General features: G+C 46.5%; 1 protein-coding gene across 1 annotated transcript in view; it reads right to left on the minus strand.

The window, feature by feature from the left end:
* Nucleotides 1-16,685, minus strand: part of AOAH (acyloxyacyl hydrolase) — a 103,867-nt gene extending 87,182 nt beyond the window's left edge. The window contains exons 1-2 of the mRNA XM_070425221.1: nucleotides 16,370-16,685; nucleotides 3,053-3,148 (exon numbers count right to left, since the gene is read on the minus strand). Coding sequence (XP_070281322.1) covers nucleotides 3,053-3,148; nucleotides 16,370-16,496 — 223 coding nt within the window. The 5' untranslated portion in view covers nucleotides 16,497-16,685. The remainder of the gene's footprint in view (nucleotides 1-3,052; nucleotides 3,149-16,369) is intronic.
* Nucleotides 16,686-17,793: the final 1,108 nt, after the last annotated feature.

Raw genomic sequence — 17,793 nt, forward strand, 5'->3', positions numbered from 1 at the left:
TGCGTGCCTCAAAACATCAATGCACAACAACTAACACCAAGACATATTCTGGTCAGAAGGCTAGATTTTATAGAAGAAAGAAAAATAATCCTTTGAACTTCTAGGCAAAAATAGACTTATAAGAAAGAGAAAATTAGATGATCATTATGCCTTTTAATAACATATTTAATATACTTAGGGGAAAAAATTGTGTGCCAAGGATTTTTATTTCCAGAGTATAAAGGGCACAGACAGCTTGTTATCAAACATGCAAGAGATTCAAGGAATATTTCCCATGAGCCCTTCCTGAGGCATGAGCTCGAGGCAACAACTCAACTAGACAGACATCCTCAGAAGGGCTGATGGTGACCATCCATCACAGAGCGACTGATGAAACTAATAAGAAATGAGGGTGAAAGGGAATGGGTATTGGATGGAATGGCTATATGCTCAGATAACATAGTGTGATGATTAAATAAGAAATGGGAAAAGCATAGGCAGAAAACAATTTTAACTGCTCTCAATGATTATAAAACATATTAATGGTAGTCGTATGAGGATTGATATTCTGAGGCTGTTCTGTGTGCAATGAGGGATAGGTAAGTGAATAATTATGGACTATTTTAATTCCATCAATCCCTTTGACCTTGAGAATTAGGACTCAGAGTGCGGGAAGAAGCAGGTCACAGCTATGTAGAGCACAGATTAAGAAAAATTTTCTGTAGTCCTGAATTTGAATTCCAAGTGTCAGTATGAACGCAACAGAAATATGTAAATTATTTTAAAATTACATATTTTATCTATGTATATTTCTATCAGTGTCTACTGAAGAGAAGAATGATTAACTCAATAGCAATGAGCATTTCTAGGCCCCAGATTGTGGTCTTAAAATATTATTTTCCACCTAAAGAAACCAGGGCTTCTAAGGGAAATGACTAATGTCAAGCCTGTGGCTGGCAATGTACAGGGCAGGGCTGGGACACCTGTCATACCAGCTAGTGAGGTGACCTAGGCCCACGTCACAGGCCTCAGGAGCCAACTAAAGAGGGTCCCATTGGTCAAAGTTGGGACAATTTGGGCTTCAAAAGGATAATAAGTGAAAGAGACTCAAACTCATCAGGTATGTATAAATTCATGAGTTTATAATGACATTTTAAAGAAAGCCAATTGACTACTTTGGGATGATACTAGAAAGGCAGTGAATTGTTTGAAAACTGGCAAATAAAGCAAAAAAAATTAAGTATTTATCCTCCTTCCCTGGTATGAATGGTATCATTAGGGACTCTGGACAACATGCCTTTAAAATATTTCTGAAGAGGGGAATTGTGTCTAATAGACTTCAGTTACTAAATGACATGTATAAATGAGAGATTAAAATAGCACCATTTTGCAACCCACTGTGAACTAAAAGGTCTGGTCATTGAGCGTCAACAGCTGCTAACATCACAAAAAGAGAAAAGAGAAAACCACTTATGCTGGCCTCCCGATGAAAGAAAACACACTTATAGTCTCGCCTAAGAAATGATACTGGAGTCTGATCAAGTCTCTGGACACAGCTGCCAATTTTCAGGAAATACAGAGCACAGAGGAACACACTCAATTATACTGCAGGGGTGCCATCAGCAAAATCCAGACTATGGGAAACTCTTCAAGGCATATTCCAGCTAAATTATAAGGAAAACGGAGGGATGAGAAGGAAGCTAGTAGATTAAAATAGACTTGAAAGACACATCAAAAATTTTAAACCTGGTCAAGATGACGGTATCTGGGAATGCCCACTTGGGTGATAACACGATAAAGCAATGCAAGGAAATGATTACAGTAAAATTCAGGACATCATTCTTCTAGGGAGAAGGAGGGATTTATGATGGCATGGGGTATGTGGATGGGGATTCCAGAGTGGGTACCTATCTGTTCCTTCTTGACCTCAGCTATGTTTGCAAGTATACATTTATTTTGTGTAATTTTTTACATTTTGTTTACCAAGAAAAAGTTAAAAAAGTCACCCATAGAACAATACTATTCATTGAGTATAGATTCATACAAGAGAATGTGAAAGCATAAGGCTTGACAAGAATAAGACCCGTTAAGTTCATGTGTGTGGCTCCCTCCAGAGAGGTAGGCAGATGGAACTGGTGGCTGGGGAGACCAAAGGGTGTTTCAAGGTTATCCTAATTCAACAAAAGAAAGACCTGATGTACGTCAACATCTTAGCAATGGCCAATCTGGGACATGGGTAACACGTGTGTTTGTATAGTATCCTCTCCCAGTCTTTAGTTTTGAATTTTAAAAGTTGAGCTTGTGAATGCATATTGTGACTGCATGCAAGAAATTCTCTGAAAACACTTTGGTGTGATTGGCACCGCATGCTGCATAAATCAAGGATATAATCACCTTCAGTCCAACTACTTTTATTTAGGAAAAATAATGTAGGCATCCCTGATGAATTAGTTCCTTAACATGAAATGAATGAAAACTTGACTGTCAAGGAAGTTTATACATTGTGACTGTTCACCTAACAGTATCTTTAAGAGATAAAAGATATTTTCTTTCTGCTGAGATTGAAAAACAAATATGTGACTTGATTAAACCACCAATCAGCTCCTTCGTTTGCAGGATGCGTAAGGGATTTTATTGAGATCCAGTTCAAATCGATGGAATGTTCCCAGGTTACTTTCCCCTTTGTGGCTTTGAGATCAGTTGTCTTCTCAGCCTAATGCTTCATGTTGGGTCTGCGCATGCATCCGGGTATGTGTATGTGGTCAAATTAACAAACATTATCGAGAACTGTTCATTATTTTGACCATGATTGACCACCATCATTCTGCCACGATGGGAAAAGAATGTCAGAGGATAAAACTTCCTGGAGTGATTTTCTTGTGTTTGTTTTCATTTCTATGAGCCCCATAAGAATATCAATAGACAGAAATAACACAATCAGCTTCTTCTCCGCAGGCATGTGTAGGGTGTAAACTCATTAATGATGGCCCATGACGACCCATGATGAACCATGATGACCCACGAGTGAGAAAAAAGAGGGGGCCCTCAGCCGCAGGCCCCTTTCCATATTTACCTGGCAGGTAGCTGCACAGTCTCTCCATGGAGGCCTGGACTGTGGAGTTGTGGACTTGAGCCAGCTGTTTGATCACAGACACCACCAGCACACAGCCTGTAGGAGAGAAGACCATGTCAGCAGGGCCGCACAGAGCCTGTGCCGGGGAGTCCAGGGAAGGAAGGGGGAATGTGTGTGTCCTCAAGAACACCAGCTCTTTCCAGAGCAGAGAACTCCTGTTTGCCATTCACCTTAGACAACCCACCAGGGGCAGAATTCACTGTGACTTGCAGTGAAACGTGATGTGTGGTAAGAAGATGGTGGGTTTGGGGTTAGACAGACTGGTTGTCAGCCAGCTTTGCCGCTTGTAAGCTATGTGACCTTGGGGGAGCCAATGAATCTTGCTTTTTTCTGTTTCTTTTGATCACATGGGAGGAAGGTGTCATTCAAAGGAGATCGTGCCAGGGTTGAGTCTTGCGCCTAAATCTTGGACTTACCATCCAGCCTGTCTAAGCTTTGGTTTCCTCACTGCAAAGTAGATAATAACACGTTTCCCATGGGGCTGCCGTGAAGATTAAATGAGATGACTGTGGGGGAGCACAGGAGACTTGGTTGGAAAGTTTGTAAGAAGGAAAATTCCGAAAAAAAAAGTGTTGGGCTGGTTATTGGAATTCTGACTTAGGGGAGTTTGGCCGAAGGCGGCTGCTCCTCACTGTTCCTTGACCTTTCAAACAAGTCTGTGCATGTGCAGACCCTTGGGCATTTACTGGAATCTTTATGATCAAGGCTGTCTGATTCCTTTAGCCAGGCAGTCCCTTAGCCCTCTCTTTCACAGCAAACGTGTCAGAGTAATCATTCATCCGTTGCTCAGGGTCTGCTGGTCAGCCCCGGCAGATAACAGTGCAACAGAACGTACCTTTAAAATCATAATGCTATTGTAAAGTATTATTTCACCTCACAGCTACAAGCACACGGCTTGAAGGCATGTGCTCATATAATGTGTCCAGAAGGAACCTTGGATTAAGATACTATAGAGGGGGAGGGAGGGGAGAAAAAAAAAAAAGATACTACAGAAATCTGAGAGTATCATGGTAAGTGAAATAAGCCAGTCAAAGAAAGACAGGTATCACATGATCTCACTCATATGTGGAACCTAATGAACAAAATACACTGATGAACAAAATAGATCCAGAGACATAGAAGCATGGAACAAACAGACAAATCTCAGAAGGAAGGCGAGGGAGGATAGGAAGAGATCAACCAAAGAACTTGTGTGCATATGCATAACCCATGGACATAGACAATAGTGTGGTGAAGGCCTGGGGTGGGGGGCAGGGGTGGGCTGGAAGAGGTCAATGGGGGCTAAAAGGGGACATATGTAACACTTTCAACAGCAAAGATTAAAAAAAAAAGACAGAAATATATGCCTTCGACTACCTTGATGTAGGATAAATGTAAAGTCCCAGAATTGAGAGACTGAAACTCCTAGAAGGTTCCTTGCTCTTCTGAACTGCTGGGGAGGGGCCTAGGGAAGGGGTTGGAGGGTCCAAGGTCAGTAGGTCTGTGCGAGGTGACTGCTAGGCCTCCCTGAGATGGGAGGGACGGCCCTTACTAGCAGAGCTGTTTCCAAGGAGGCAAAAGAAAGCTTCCTTCCACCCGAGATGGAGTTCCAGGCCTGGCTCAGCAGCGAGCTCACGGTTACCCTCTGCTCCAGGAGCTGGGCCCACATTCACCTGCAAGGCGTCAGTAGAGCCCAGTTTCCACAGGACTCCTTGCAGGAAGGTGGCGGGGAACAGGCGTGAAGCGCCCCATTGGGCAATGCTCCACAGAAAGAAGTGAGACCTGTAAGATGAGGGCTTGCCAGCAGAGACACTGCAGCACCGGACGCGGCACTGGCATCCACTGCTCTGTGCCCTCAGGGGAAGCTGGGCAGAGCTGGGCGTAGCAGATCCAAGCTAGTGCGATCTTGAGAGCCACGGCCTCACTCCTCGCAGAGCAACTCCCTGCAAGGGCCTTTCTCCACGCCAACTATCAAGGTCGAGTAGATGTGCTTTAATCTAGTCCATGCACCGAGGGCTTTATCACCTTGCAATGAACTTCGCAGCTGATCCTTAGTAGCCCTTTATGGTTGAGAAGCACTTTCATATATATTTTCTTTTATTTTAAAAATAAATTTTTAAAAAGACAGATGCAATGCAATCTCATTTTAGAAAATTTAAAAAATATATAGAACAGCTTAAAAAAGATGACCGTCACTCAAATCACCCAGAGAGAAACCAATTTCACTTTTATTTTAAATACATAAAATATGTTTAATTCATGTTCATATTGTCACCACATATAATACGCGTTTACAGCCTGACCTGTCTCTGCCCTGCCGGTTAAGTTGGGTGGAACTAAATGAATTTTAACAGCAGTTGAAAATCAATTACAAATAATTATGTTGCAATGTGATAAGAGCTGGCAGTGGGGTACAGCTGAAAAAGGGGGAGGCTTTGAAATAAGAAAAACGAACTGGGGTTCCAATCCTGGCTCTGTCACTTACAAATGGAGCGACTGTGAATTCATGTGTAAGAGCTGAGTCAGGCCGTCCCTCCGCGATGGGGGATGGGGTCTTCCTCTCGCTCCGAGTGCCTGAGGGAGGGCCTGCTTTGCAGCCGGGGGAGGAGAGATGTTTGCTGACTTGAGGTGGGCTAACGGGAGATGCGGCCACCTGAGCGACATTGCCCTTGGCGGTTGCTGGGGTCGCCACGGGGGCGGGGGGGGGCTCACAGTGCACCTGCGTTGTGCCTGGCTCAGTCATCTCACAGGCGCACCTGCTGTTGCTCTGGCTCAGGCATCTCCCCGGCGCGTTGTTTATCTTTGTTCTGGCCTCATTACAGGATGTGGCTCCCCTGCTCATCTGGTGTGAAACAGCCAGTGCCCCTGCCTGAGTCAAACAGCAGAGTCTACAGCCAACATCCCGGCGTGCGGCTCAGGACCGAAGAAGAACGGGTGGGGGCGGGTGGAGATCTCGCACAGCCACTGCGTCATATGGCGTCTCATCACGGAGCTGCGAGCTGGGCACCAGAGATGGGACTTTCAGAAAATCTAAGGCAGAGCAAGTCGGGGGGGGGGGGGGGGGGGGAAGGCATCCCAGGAGAGAAACAAGGCAGGTGGCCTGCAAGAGCATGGCCTCTTTTTCCATATTTTCCACAATTAGTGGAAGTGTTCTCTCTCTTTGGTACCTAAAGTCACAATGCCTTACAATGGGTGGACTTGGTGAGTTCAGCGGAGCAGGAGTATTGGATGAACGGGAGCATCAGGGGCTCCTCTTGGCATTTTCCTCCAGGAGGCTCCATGATCGGGAGTCCCAGTGATCACTAACCTTGCACACCATTCCCTTCCCCTAATGGGCGTGGGCTGCTCAGGACCAACTGTACTTTGTACTTAAAGATTTAGACTTTTCTTATACTCAGAAGGATCCTGCCAAGGGCTCATTTAAAAAAAATACATATATATATATATATATTGTTTTTAGAGAGAATGGAAGGAAGAGGAAACAAGAGAAACATTAATTGGCTGCCTCCTGCACGCCCCCTAATGGGGATTGAGCCTGCAACCGGGCGTGCGCCCTGACCGGGAATCCAACCATGACTTCTTGGAGCATGGGACCACACTCAACCACCGAGCCACGCTGCCAGGGCCCACCAAGGGTTCTTAGGACTCCCCTGACTCCTTATCACTATAGGCTAAAGTTGGGAATCATGAGATCAATAAAAAGGAGCCCAGAGAAGAAAAGTCAGTGTCTCTGAAGATCGGTGGATCCTGGCACCATCATCACTCTGCCTAGCAAAGAGCGTGATGATCAAGGGCGCCGGGGAGGAAGGCAGGCAATGGGGCTTGAAATATGTGAGCGCCCAGGTCGGGCCCGGCTTTGATATGAGTTCTGCTCCCTGCACGGTTCCGCAGGTTCCCGTGGGCTCAGCTCCCCTTCCCGGCGGATTGTTCATTTAGGGTCTACAGTGAGGCATGTCCCGAATCCCTTAGCGGCAAGAACGGAGAAATTGGCTTTGCTATTGCCTCTAATAAGAGGTTGCACTGCCCTGACAAGTTAAAGAATGTTTTCCTTTGGAGAGATGCATGGGCAGAGTGATTGCTCCATTACAGACTATTCTCTGGCTGCTAATAAAAGGTCTGGCTCTGCTAACTCGAATTTGTCCAAGCGGCTGTTCATTAAGGGAGCGATGACAGCGGGTGAGCGCTATGCATTGGCTCCGTGGTCACCGTCTGCAATCGCAGGATGGGAAGGCCCGTCTCACCTGGCACCTGAAAATAATGAGTCTAATGGAAACCGACACGCCGGGTATGGTAGGAGCAGCAGCGAAGGGGCCTGAATAGAAACACCTGCCACAGAGATCTGTTTCCGGGCGCAGCGCAGGGAGACGGCAGCAGACTGCACCGCATCATCCTTTAGATGTGAAACAAACTCTTGGAACGCTAATTATTCTCATATCTGCGCTGGCTGGAGAGACAGCCGACTGCAGAGAGCGGCCGGCTAGATTCCCTGTTTGTCTGAAGCCCACACGTCACTGAAAAGCCTTGAAAGCACCTGGCAGTTGTGAGAGCCTGGCTCCCTGTGACTGCACTTCCTCGTTCCCCCGAGTAGGAGCATGAGTGATTCATTACATGGTTAGAGTGTACTTTACAGCTTCCAAAATTTTTCTGCGTACATTAGCATCTCATTCAAGCTCCACCAAGATGGAGGCACCACTGCTCCACGAGGTTAGGTGTGTGGGAGCGGGGGCTGGAACCCAGTGGGTATTGAGTGAGTCCTTTCCAGTTGCCGGCACTGTGCTGGGCTCTGAGCTCAGGCTGAGAACACACTGGTATGGTTCCTGCCCTCTTACAGGTTATGTTGAGGGAAAAGGGATCATACATAAGCAAACACAATTATAGATAATTTTAGGTTCTCTGAAGAGAAGGAGCAGGGTGGAGTAACAGAGGGGAGTGATGAAGAGGTGGTAGAATCATATCCCCTGCTCCCACCCAACCAGGGAAAACTGAGGCAAACAGAATTCAGGTGCTTTTGAAGGAACATTGGGGAGGGGACACCCTTGACAAACTCATGTTGGTCCAACAGGGATGCAGGTACCCAAATCCAGGCATGGTGTGGCTCCACTACACCTCCCAGGGCCCAAAGCAGAAGCAAAGAAGTCATTCTGATTCTCACTTGTTCTTAGGTAGAGCCGATAGAGAACGCTTCTTGGAAGAATACATAAAAAAGTGGCTAATGTAATGGAAAGGAGAAAGCAGAGTGGGAACTGGGCTGTCTTTGTAGGCAGGGAGCATTGGTACCCACTTCAAAGTAATGAACCTGGTGCCAGAACCCACTGGTGGGAGATGAGGTGAGGGGCTAGGTGGAGGTCAGGATGTGGGCTTCAGAGACGGCAAAAGAGGTATGGTTTTATTCTGAGAACAATGGGAAGTCAAGGATGGTTTGGTGGAGGGGCTGCTAGATCCGATCTGTGCCTTTGGAATATCATGCTGGCTGTCATGGAGGAAAGAGCTTAGGGGTGGGGGTGGGGCAGAGGTGGAAGCAGAGAGATGAATTAGGAGACTATTTTGGTCCTGGAGAAAGATGGTGGGTTGGCTAGAGCAATGTCTGGCGGTAGGGACAGAGGAAAATGGACAGACTTGGGATGGACTGTGGAGGTTGGCCTGATAGGATTTATCCATGAGTTGATGGGAAGAAGTGTGAAGACAAGTGAGAATCAGGATGACTTCTTTGCTTCTGCTTTGGGCCCTGGGAGGTGTAGTGGAGCCACACCATGCCCGGATTTGGGTTCCTGCATCCCTGTTGGACCAACATGAGTTTGTCAAGGGTGTCCCCTCCCCAATGTTCCTTCACCAGCACCTGAATTCTGTTCGCCTCAGATTTCCCTGGTTGAGTGGGAACAGGGGATATGATTTTATATTTAGTAATTTTAATCAACAACCGCCATCCCAGGCCTTTCTCATGTTGGTGAGAAGAAAAAAGGAAATAAGAACGCAAGGTATGAAAATCATCACCGAGAATGACCCAATTGCCTGCCTCGTCCCCCTGAGATGTTGGTTACTGCACCAGAGACGGCAGCACACAGCTCAGTGTGAACACTGCACCTCCGTCCTTCCTTCTGGGCGCAGAGTAGGTGCCTAACCATTGCTAGTTTCTATCTCACCTGCTGAGTCCATCATGGGGCAAAGATATATTCTCCATAAACTCTTTAAAATAGAAGCTCATGAACTTATCTTTAAAAAACACTGTAATATCAACAATGTTTTATCTTTCCTATGGTTGCTTTTTTTTTTTTTTTTTTGAATTGCAGGTATTTAGTGTTTTCACTACATTTGGGAAGATTAGGCTCTGTGGCCTTTTGCAACCACCCCCTGAAATATCGTTTTTATGAGAAAATGCTCACTGGGTTCCAAACTGCTAACTTTCCCAAGAATACTGGCAATGATGGTGGCACCATATCAGATGGTTGCTGGTGAGAACAGGGCTGAGGGTATGCCAAGGAGAGCAGGGCCCAAGCCAGGGCAGGGAGAGACCCTGCACAGGCTGTGCTGAGAGGTACAGATGGTTGGCTTGGCTGGTTTAGAAATACATTAAACATTAATAATAAAGAAATAAGGGTGACGACACCAGGAGCCATTTCACCCTGTTATGCATTCAACACCTACTTATGAGCACCTACTATGTGCTCAGAAGCTTGAGGAGACAAAGGCGAGTAAGAGAAGTTACAGACCAGGAGGAAAGACTGATGACTAGAAGAACCATCTGGTCACTGCAACCTGTAAGTGCTGGGGTCAGAGACCTGTGAGAGCTTTGGGACCACAGAGGAGGAAGGACCTTAACTCTGTCCTGGGAAACAGTGATGGTCTCCTGGCGGAGCTGAGCGGTAAGGAATGGGAGGACCTCACTTCACAGAAAAAGGCAGGAAAGGCCTTCAGGAAGGGACTTGTAGGTGAGAGAGAGAAGAGCTGGCCAAGGCTTCCTGCTGTAGAGTCCAGAGTGTAGATCAATGGTTTTCAGAGATTTTGCTCTGTGCCCCCTTGAAAAATGATGTGCCCCTTCCACATATTAATGTATGTTTAAATATTATTAATATATGTATCAATTTAAATAGCTGCAAAGGGTATAATTTCAGGCAGATTGTAGATATTACAATAGGAATAATACATTAATCTTCTACATATATCCAAAGAAATCTAAATATGACAGTGATTTATACGTATTCTTATCCACTTAAAATATATTATTAAACTGTTCTTTCACATTGAAAAATTTATGTTGATCATTCCTCTCTTTGAATTCATATTTCAATGAAAAGTCTACTTCTTTGCATTTTTCTTCAATTATCAAATTTTATCCCAATGTAATATACTTTAATGGTTGAAAGTATTTTATTGGGCACACTATTATACTTCTTAACATTAAAAACAGGTATAAAGTTTAAGATTAACTTCCTGTTAATATAACATCTAAGTATTAAAAATTCTTCTGGATATAGTTTCCTTTATTAATAAAATTCGCTTATCTAAACAATATATATTGCCAACTTGATAAACAATTCTTAAATAGTAAAGGTAAATTTAAAATATATATATATATATATATATATATATATATATATATTGATTGATTTCAGAGGGGAAAGTAGAGGGATAGAGAAACAGAAACACCAATGATGAGAGGGAATCATTGATAGGCTGCCTCCTGCACACCTCCTATTAGGGATCAAGCCAGTAACCCCGGGCATGTGCCCCAACTGGGAATCAAACTGTGACCTCTTGGTTCATAGGTCAAGCACTGAACTACATCAGGCAGACATAAAGGTAAATTTTCATTGAAATTGCATCTCTTAATAAGAGGAGATACTCCAAAATAAGTCATAAAAATATGATTTATTCATATAAAGTGACAAAGTTCAGGATCATGTCTGTTCCTCTTTTCCATTTAAAAAGTAAGTGTCAAGAAAACACATTCACTTAACAAAGTAAATGGTAATGAAAGGACTTTGATATAGTAATGTCACTCAATGCATTAACTCCTTCTCAGTTAAATGCCAAAACGTGTAGAGTGATCTATCATAGAAAATTATTCCAAATGATCTGTCACTTGACAACTCTATTAAGTCCCCCTTCAGTTGTGTTGAAAGCCAAGAACGAGAAACCACCTGACTCGCAAGAACATTTGTTACCTAGTCACTCTCTCGGTTTCTGGGAAATATAAGAAATGTTTTGCTAAGACTTGTCTTTTAATTATGTCTATTCACTTGGAGAGACCTTGTTAAAACCCAAGAGACTCAGAAAAAATGGGCAAGCTGAACCATTGCTCTTTTCAATGCACTTTTGCCAGTACAGTATTTTAAGTAAAACCTTTTATCTTCATGCACACTTCATGTGTATTTCTGTCGAATGCTGGATCTGCAGAATTAGTTCATTAAGTTATGAAAAATGTCCTTCATATAAACCTCACTGGCCAAGTAGGCTCATCACATTAAGTGGCGAGATGACGAAATGTTTTCTCTTTCAGTGGTAGGGGTGGCTTACGAACAAGTGTTCAGCTACAGAGGAGGAGAGAAAGTGAACTTTCTGTATATATAAGTTGTGATCATAAATTTTCAACCTCTGCTGGCTGTTTCTAAATCTTATTTTTGCCAGTCACACTGTCATATTACCATTCACATTGGCTTGAAACCATAGGACCACCTTTTTTAATCATTCAAACTATGAAGTCCTCTCTGACCATTTTATGTGGGGTGTGGAGGAGGGTAGAAAGAGGGGGTTTTAACAGAATCTGAAGACATGTTATATATTTAAGTAAACATGAATGAGGAGAAAAAACTGTGTTTTTCTTTGACCTTTTATAAAACTTCCTGAGCACCAAATAGTGCTAAAAACAAATCCTTGATGAATTAATTTAAATGTCAATGACTTTGGAACATAAGGATTACTTTGCCTCTAAATCACCCATGCAAAGAAAATGATGTTTTGCAAAAAAAATAATAAACATGGCTCATTATTAATTCTATCACATTTGATAAGTGGCAGAAAGGGGCCCAGTAGAGCAATGTTGGATTAGTGAGCAAGTGGGATGTCTAGTTCAGTGCAAACGCACTATGGTAAATTGAAAAAGAGCCCACTGGGGCTTGGTTCTGATACTGGGTTATGTTCAAGACCATGGCCTCCAGGTGTACTGTGCGGGTCCCACTGCAAAGGCTCCCTGTGGGGCGGGAGCTGGTTGTTTATGATGGGGAGGTTGGCTCGATCCTTCAGTGACATCTGTGTGGCTCCTTTTGGAGTATCTCCATCCCCAACAATTCCTGCTCCGTGTTTTTCTGCCTAGCTCATGTGTATTCTTGCTACTTGTGATCCTAGGGGTTATACCCTCGCTAACCAGCATTGGCCAGTGCCCCAATGTCTGGGGAACAAGGTAAGAGAATGGCATAAGACAACAGCAAGATAACAGAGGAACGATTTCTTTAAAATATTGGATTTAGATACGACACACAAAACACAAAAGAAAAAAAATGGATAAATTGGACTTCAAATTTTAAAACCTTTGCATTTCAATGAATACCTCAAGATTACACAAGGAACTTTCACAATCCTATATAATAAAAAGGTAATACGCAAATTGATCTTAACCGCAGAACAACCAGAATGACCGCTGGACCAGTCACTATGAGGTGCACTGACCACCTCTTAGTCCCTTTCCTGGGCCGGCAGGCTCCAATCGCCTGATGGCTACCCACGGCAGGTGCGGGGCCAGTGAGCGGGTGGGAACAGTCAACCTTTCGGTCCCTTCCCCCAGCTGTCAAGCACCGATCACCTGATGGCAAACGGGGAACAAGGGGTGGGTGGGGGTGGGGGGCGGGGCCGGCTGCGGGCAGCTGGGGAAGATGGCCCTGATCGCAGGCCAGGCCTAGGGGCCATACCTGCGCACAAATTTGGTGCACCAGGCCTCCAGTTCAACAATAAGACAAAAAACAAACAAAAAGTCCCCCAAAACCTCAAAATGGGCAACGGACTTGAATAAACATTTTTTCAGAGAAGCTATACAAATGGCCCACATTTTGAGAAATGCAAATCGAAACCAAGTACCACTCCATTGCCCTGGGATTCTATAATAAAAAAAGACGGCTAATACCAAGATAGATGGCTATTAACTGCTCTAGAAAACAGTCTGTAAGTTGCTCAAAATGTTGATGTGGAGTTACATTTTGGCCCAGAAATTCCATTCCTAGGTATATAGACCCACAAGAAGTAAAAACATACCTCCACACTCACCTCGCACCGGAATGCTCACGGCAGAATCATTCATCATAGCCAGGAAGAGGGAACAGAAATGTCCCTCAGCAATGAGCAAACAATGTGGGTGCATCCATGCAGGGAGTGTGGGTGCTGAGGACTCACACTGGGGGTCCTCTCCAGGCATTGCCTCCAGCAAAGGGAGCCCTCCCACTAGGGTCAGTTCACACCTCAGGACAGTTCAATGTGGGGGTCCCAAGGCCTGGACCCACTCCAGGACAACTCTAAAAAGCCATTCCAGAGCTTTCCATGGGATTGGCTGATGCCTTCTTTTTTTTTTTTTTTTAATATGTTTTTATTGATTTTAGAAAGAGAGGGAGAGGGAGAGAGAGAAACATCAGTTGGTTGCCTCCTGCATACCCTCACTGGGGATCGAGTGCACAACCCAGACATGTGCCCTCACTGGGAATTGAACCAGTGACCACTCGGTGTATGGGACGATGCTCAACCACCTGAGCCATAATGGCCAGAGCATCTTGTATGGCTGCAGTGCGGCCCGCCTTCTCTTGCCCACTCGGCTGCCTTCAGTCCCTCCAGTTTTCCCCAAGAGCACTCCTCAGTCAACTCCATGGGCTCAAATATCTGAGTCTGGTTCCCCGAGGAACCACTCTGACAGTAAGACACCGATTTGGACCACCTGCAGCAGCTGGCTCAGCCCACAGTCAGAGCTCAGTAAATGCTGACCACACTGCAGGCTCCTCTTGTGCCCGCCTCTCTGGTTGTGATGATGACAGGGGAATAATCATCCCTGCAGTTAGCCAGACGTTGGGAGCTGGTGGGGAGATGGGTGTTACATCATCATCTAAGCAAATCAGGAACAGACTCTCGAGTTCTTGGGCCATGGAGTATATATTTTTAAATATATTTTTATTGATTTCAGAGAAGGGGGAGGGAGAGAGAGAAACATCAAAGATGAGGAAGAACCATTGATCGGCTGCCTCCTGCCTACATCCCACTGGGGATCCAGCCCACAACCTAGGCATGTGCCCTGACTGGGAATCAAACCGTGACCTCCTGGTTCATAGGTCGGTGCTCAACCACGGAGCCACCGCAGCCATGCAACCATGGAGTATTTTTATGGACAAAGTGAACTTGTGTGGCTAGTAGAGATGGCCACAAATTCCTTGACCCTCGCCATCAAAAGGAGGGGGTCTGTGTCTGCTGCCCGTGAGTCTGAGTGGAGGGCCTTTGGCTGTGTTTGACTGATAGAAGGTGGAGGGGTAAGGCTGGGGCAGTTCCCAGACCCAGTCCTTGACAGGTTGGCAGCTCCTAGCTCCTGTCCTTGGGACTCTCTCTCTCTGGGGTCCCTGAGCTGCCACGTAAGAATTCCTACTTCCCTGAGACTGCTCGGCCAGGGAGGCCAAATACATAAGCTCTGATGGACATCCCCAGCTGAGCCAACCTTCTAGCCACCCCCCTCCCACAATGCACCAAACATGTGAGCGGAGCTGTCTTGGATCATCCCAAACCCACCCATCTTCTGACCTCGGCCAATCCTACACAGAGCAGAAGAATCACCAGCCAGGCTCAGAGAAATCTGTGGCCCACCACATCATGATACAGCAGTATGGTCCTGTTTGAATTTGTCGTGCAGCAATAGGCAACCAGATAACCCCACCCTGGGCCCCCTCAACACCTCCTTGAACTCTCAGTGCCTCGCTGGGAATGGGGCAGGGAGGGGAATGCTTGGCTCGTGTCTGCTTGAAAGCAGCGGGGGCCCAATACCTCAGACAACTTGCCTAAATCTAAGCAGTTAATTTGCAACCATCCTAGAGGTGGAATGTATTTCACTTGAGCCTTTCATCAAGTGCATTTCCACTAGCCAGGCTGTAGGGTCTCGTTCTGAGGAAATGAAATGGTGGTAAACAATTGACAGAACCAAATAGGGGGTGAGGATGACCTCCCAGACATGGCCCCAGGGGGACACAGACCTCTGCGTCCAGGACTGTGGAGCGTAGACTCACAGGGAACTTGGGTCTGATGTTTCAATTTAAAAGGAGACAATTAGAGGCGTGTTCATATCTAACCACCCAAGGTCGTGGTTTTTCAAGAAACAGGACTAGTTTAGATTTTTTTTTCTGTCTCCAGAAATAATGTGTCAGTGTCCAAATGTGTGTCCGGATTCTCCGTGTGTAAGAGGTGGCCATCACGCTTGCACGTGGGGCTCTTTTTCTGAGTCGCTCATTGAATACTCGCTACGAGGAGTTAGAGTCTCCTTGGCTCTAAGGACTGACCCATTAAAACACCTGCCACCGTTTTGAAGCTCCAGGGATAATACAAATATCGACGGTCTTACCCTACGTGCACTTCTCCAAAAGCACCCCCAGAAACAACAAAGCAACAACAACTTGGAAATAAAATACTTCAATACAAGACGAAGGAGCCTATCTCAGTCGGAGTTCGATGTTTCCAGGTGGCCCTCCCATGGTCGGCAACTCTGGGCTCCCTGGGAGAGAGGAGGAAACGGAGACCCTAGAGTCCTCAGTGTGTGCAAACACTCACTTTACATGCGAGATACCCAGGCTCACAGCATCCCTGGGAGGCGGGTGCTGTGTCTCATCAATAAGAACACGGAGTTAAGCAACGTGCACGGGGTCTCACGGACAGGGAAGGATGGGGCGGAGGGGTGGGCGGCGTTAAACTCATCTGTGTCTGTCTGAGTTCAAGGTCAACCCTCTAAGTGCAACGCTACCTACAGTCCTTCTGCAAGGGGCTCAGAGCTTCCAGCTCTGCTGTTGCCAAGCCAGGGTCAATGCCGATCACCAGCTCGGGGGAGGGAGGGCTTCCTCACCAACCGGCAATCACAGGAGGGCTCCTGTACAGGCCCAGGTGCGTGCAGTGCGACCAGCTCAGACCCAAAGCTTTTGCCTGTGGGGGAGGTTCTTGGTGTCTCACTTGGACCTCACGGCGATGGATGTCATTAAATAGGTGATCATCTATGTAAGCCACGCTATTCGACCACATTGCCGTGCCCACATACACATACGCAAATGAGGTACGTACCCACACAGGTGTGCCCGTTGGAGGGCCTGGCGCCGGGCTGGTCATCGTGGGCTGCAGAGGCCGAGGTGTGAAAGGGCAGGAGGAGGAGCAGAGGAGCCACCAGAAGCACTTTCCGGGGGGACTTCATGTTGGGGCTCCGCACCAGAGGGGCCAGCCCGGCCGCAGAGCCGCTGGCTGAGTGAGGCTGACCTCGAGGCCGCAGGAAGGAACTTCTCTTCTGTCCTCCGACTCACACTACACACACCCCACGCTCACACACACACTGTTCACTAATATGAGACGAATCAAGGCGCACACACACTCACACATCACTGGTTGCTACTGCAGATCCCCAGAGAGCCCCGGGCCCCGCGGGCAGCTCTTCTGCGCTGCAAACTGGCCCAGAAGGAAAAACCCAAGTTGCAGCAGAGGCAGGAACACGCATGTCTGTGCTTTCCTGAGGTCAGTGCCCACACCCCCGGAACCCCATGATTGCAGAATGGCCCCAGGGTGCGCAGGAGGCACTTCCCCTTTCCTTCTTGTGAAACTAAATTAAAACTAAAACTGCAGAAAGAAACTACTAAACCACAAACTCACAGCCTGTAGCAAGTGGATCAGCAGCGCCACAGCCTGCAGAACCGATCATCTGTCCGTCCAGAAGTCCTTTAGTTTTGCTGCAAACAGCTTTATCGGGGAGGTCGGGCGCCTTACTCTGTTGCTGTAGTTATTTCCTCTAAAGAAGTTGGATGAGTCCTCAAAGGGCCAGGCCTCCTGTGTGGTGTGCAGGACAGGAGCAGGCAAAGGGGCAGGGGCACGGCTGGGTGCTGAACCTCGGAGGGAAACGGGCCGCATTGCCCTACGCGTTGCCATGCTGTCGCGGGAGGGCACCAGGCCGCCTTCTCCCCAGCGTTTCCCATCCCCACCTGGCGGTGATTTCTGCCTTTTTAAGAGACTGATTTTCTGTTTTGAAGTTGAGGATGGAATGCGTTGTTTTTTTTTTTTCTGGAGAAAACAAACACACAGAACGGAACCAGATCATTGAGCGAGAAAAGACATGTCCTAGGTGCTTTGTTTTCTAAAACAGGACACGGGAAGTCATATACATTCTCAGACGAGACCAGGGGCTGGGCCAAAGTGCCACCATCTAGATAAGCTGGCGCATGCGACTTGCAGTCTGCGCTTGGGCTCTGAGGAAGCTTATTATAAACTCCATCAAATATGATGAAAGCTACCAACTGGGTCGAGGTGCCTCTCCAACCTGCCCCCCGCACCCCCTCGCCCCCAAGTCCTCCAGCTTTTGGCATTTTGAGCAGCTGCAGAATTTGGGGCTTGTATTCTTTCTGTGACAGGCAGTTAGACAGAAGCAGAGCCAGGACGATGGGTGGGCCCGGCACAGAAGGTCACCAGGGCGGAAAGTCCTGAGGGCCGAGCAAAGCACAATTGTA

The sequence above is a fragment of the Myotis yumanensis genome, unplaced genomic scaffold, assembly GCF_028538775.1.
Source record: "Myotis yumanensis isolate MYYU_CA2020_CCGP unplaced genomic scaffold, mMyoYum1.0.hap1 SCAF_9, whole genome shotgun sequence".
In the NCBI taxonomy this organism is placed as follows: Eukaryota; Metazoa; Chordata; class Mammalia; order Chiroptera; family Vespertilionidae; genus Myotis; species Myotis yumanensis.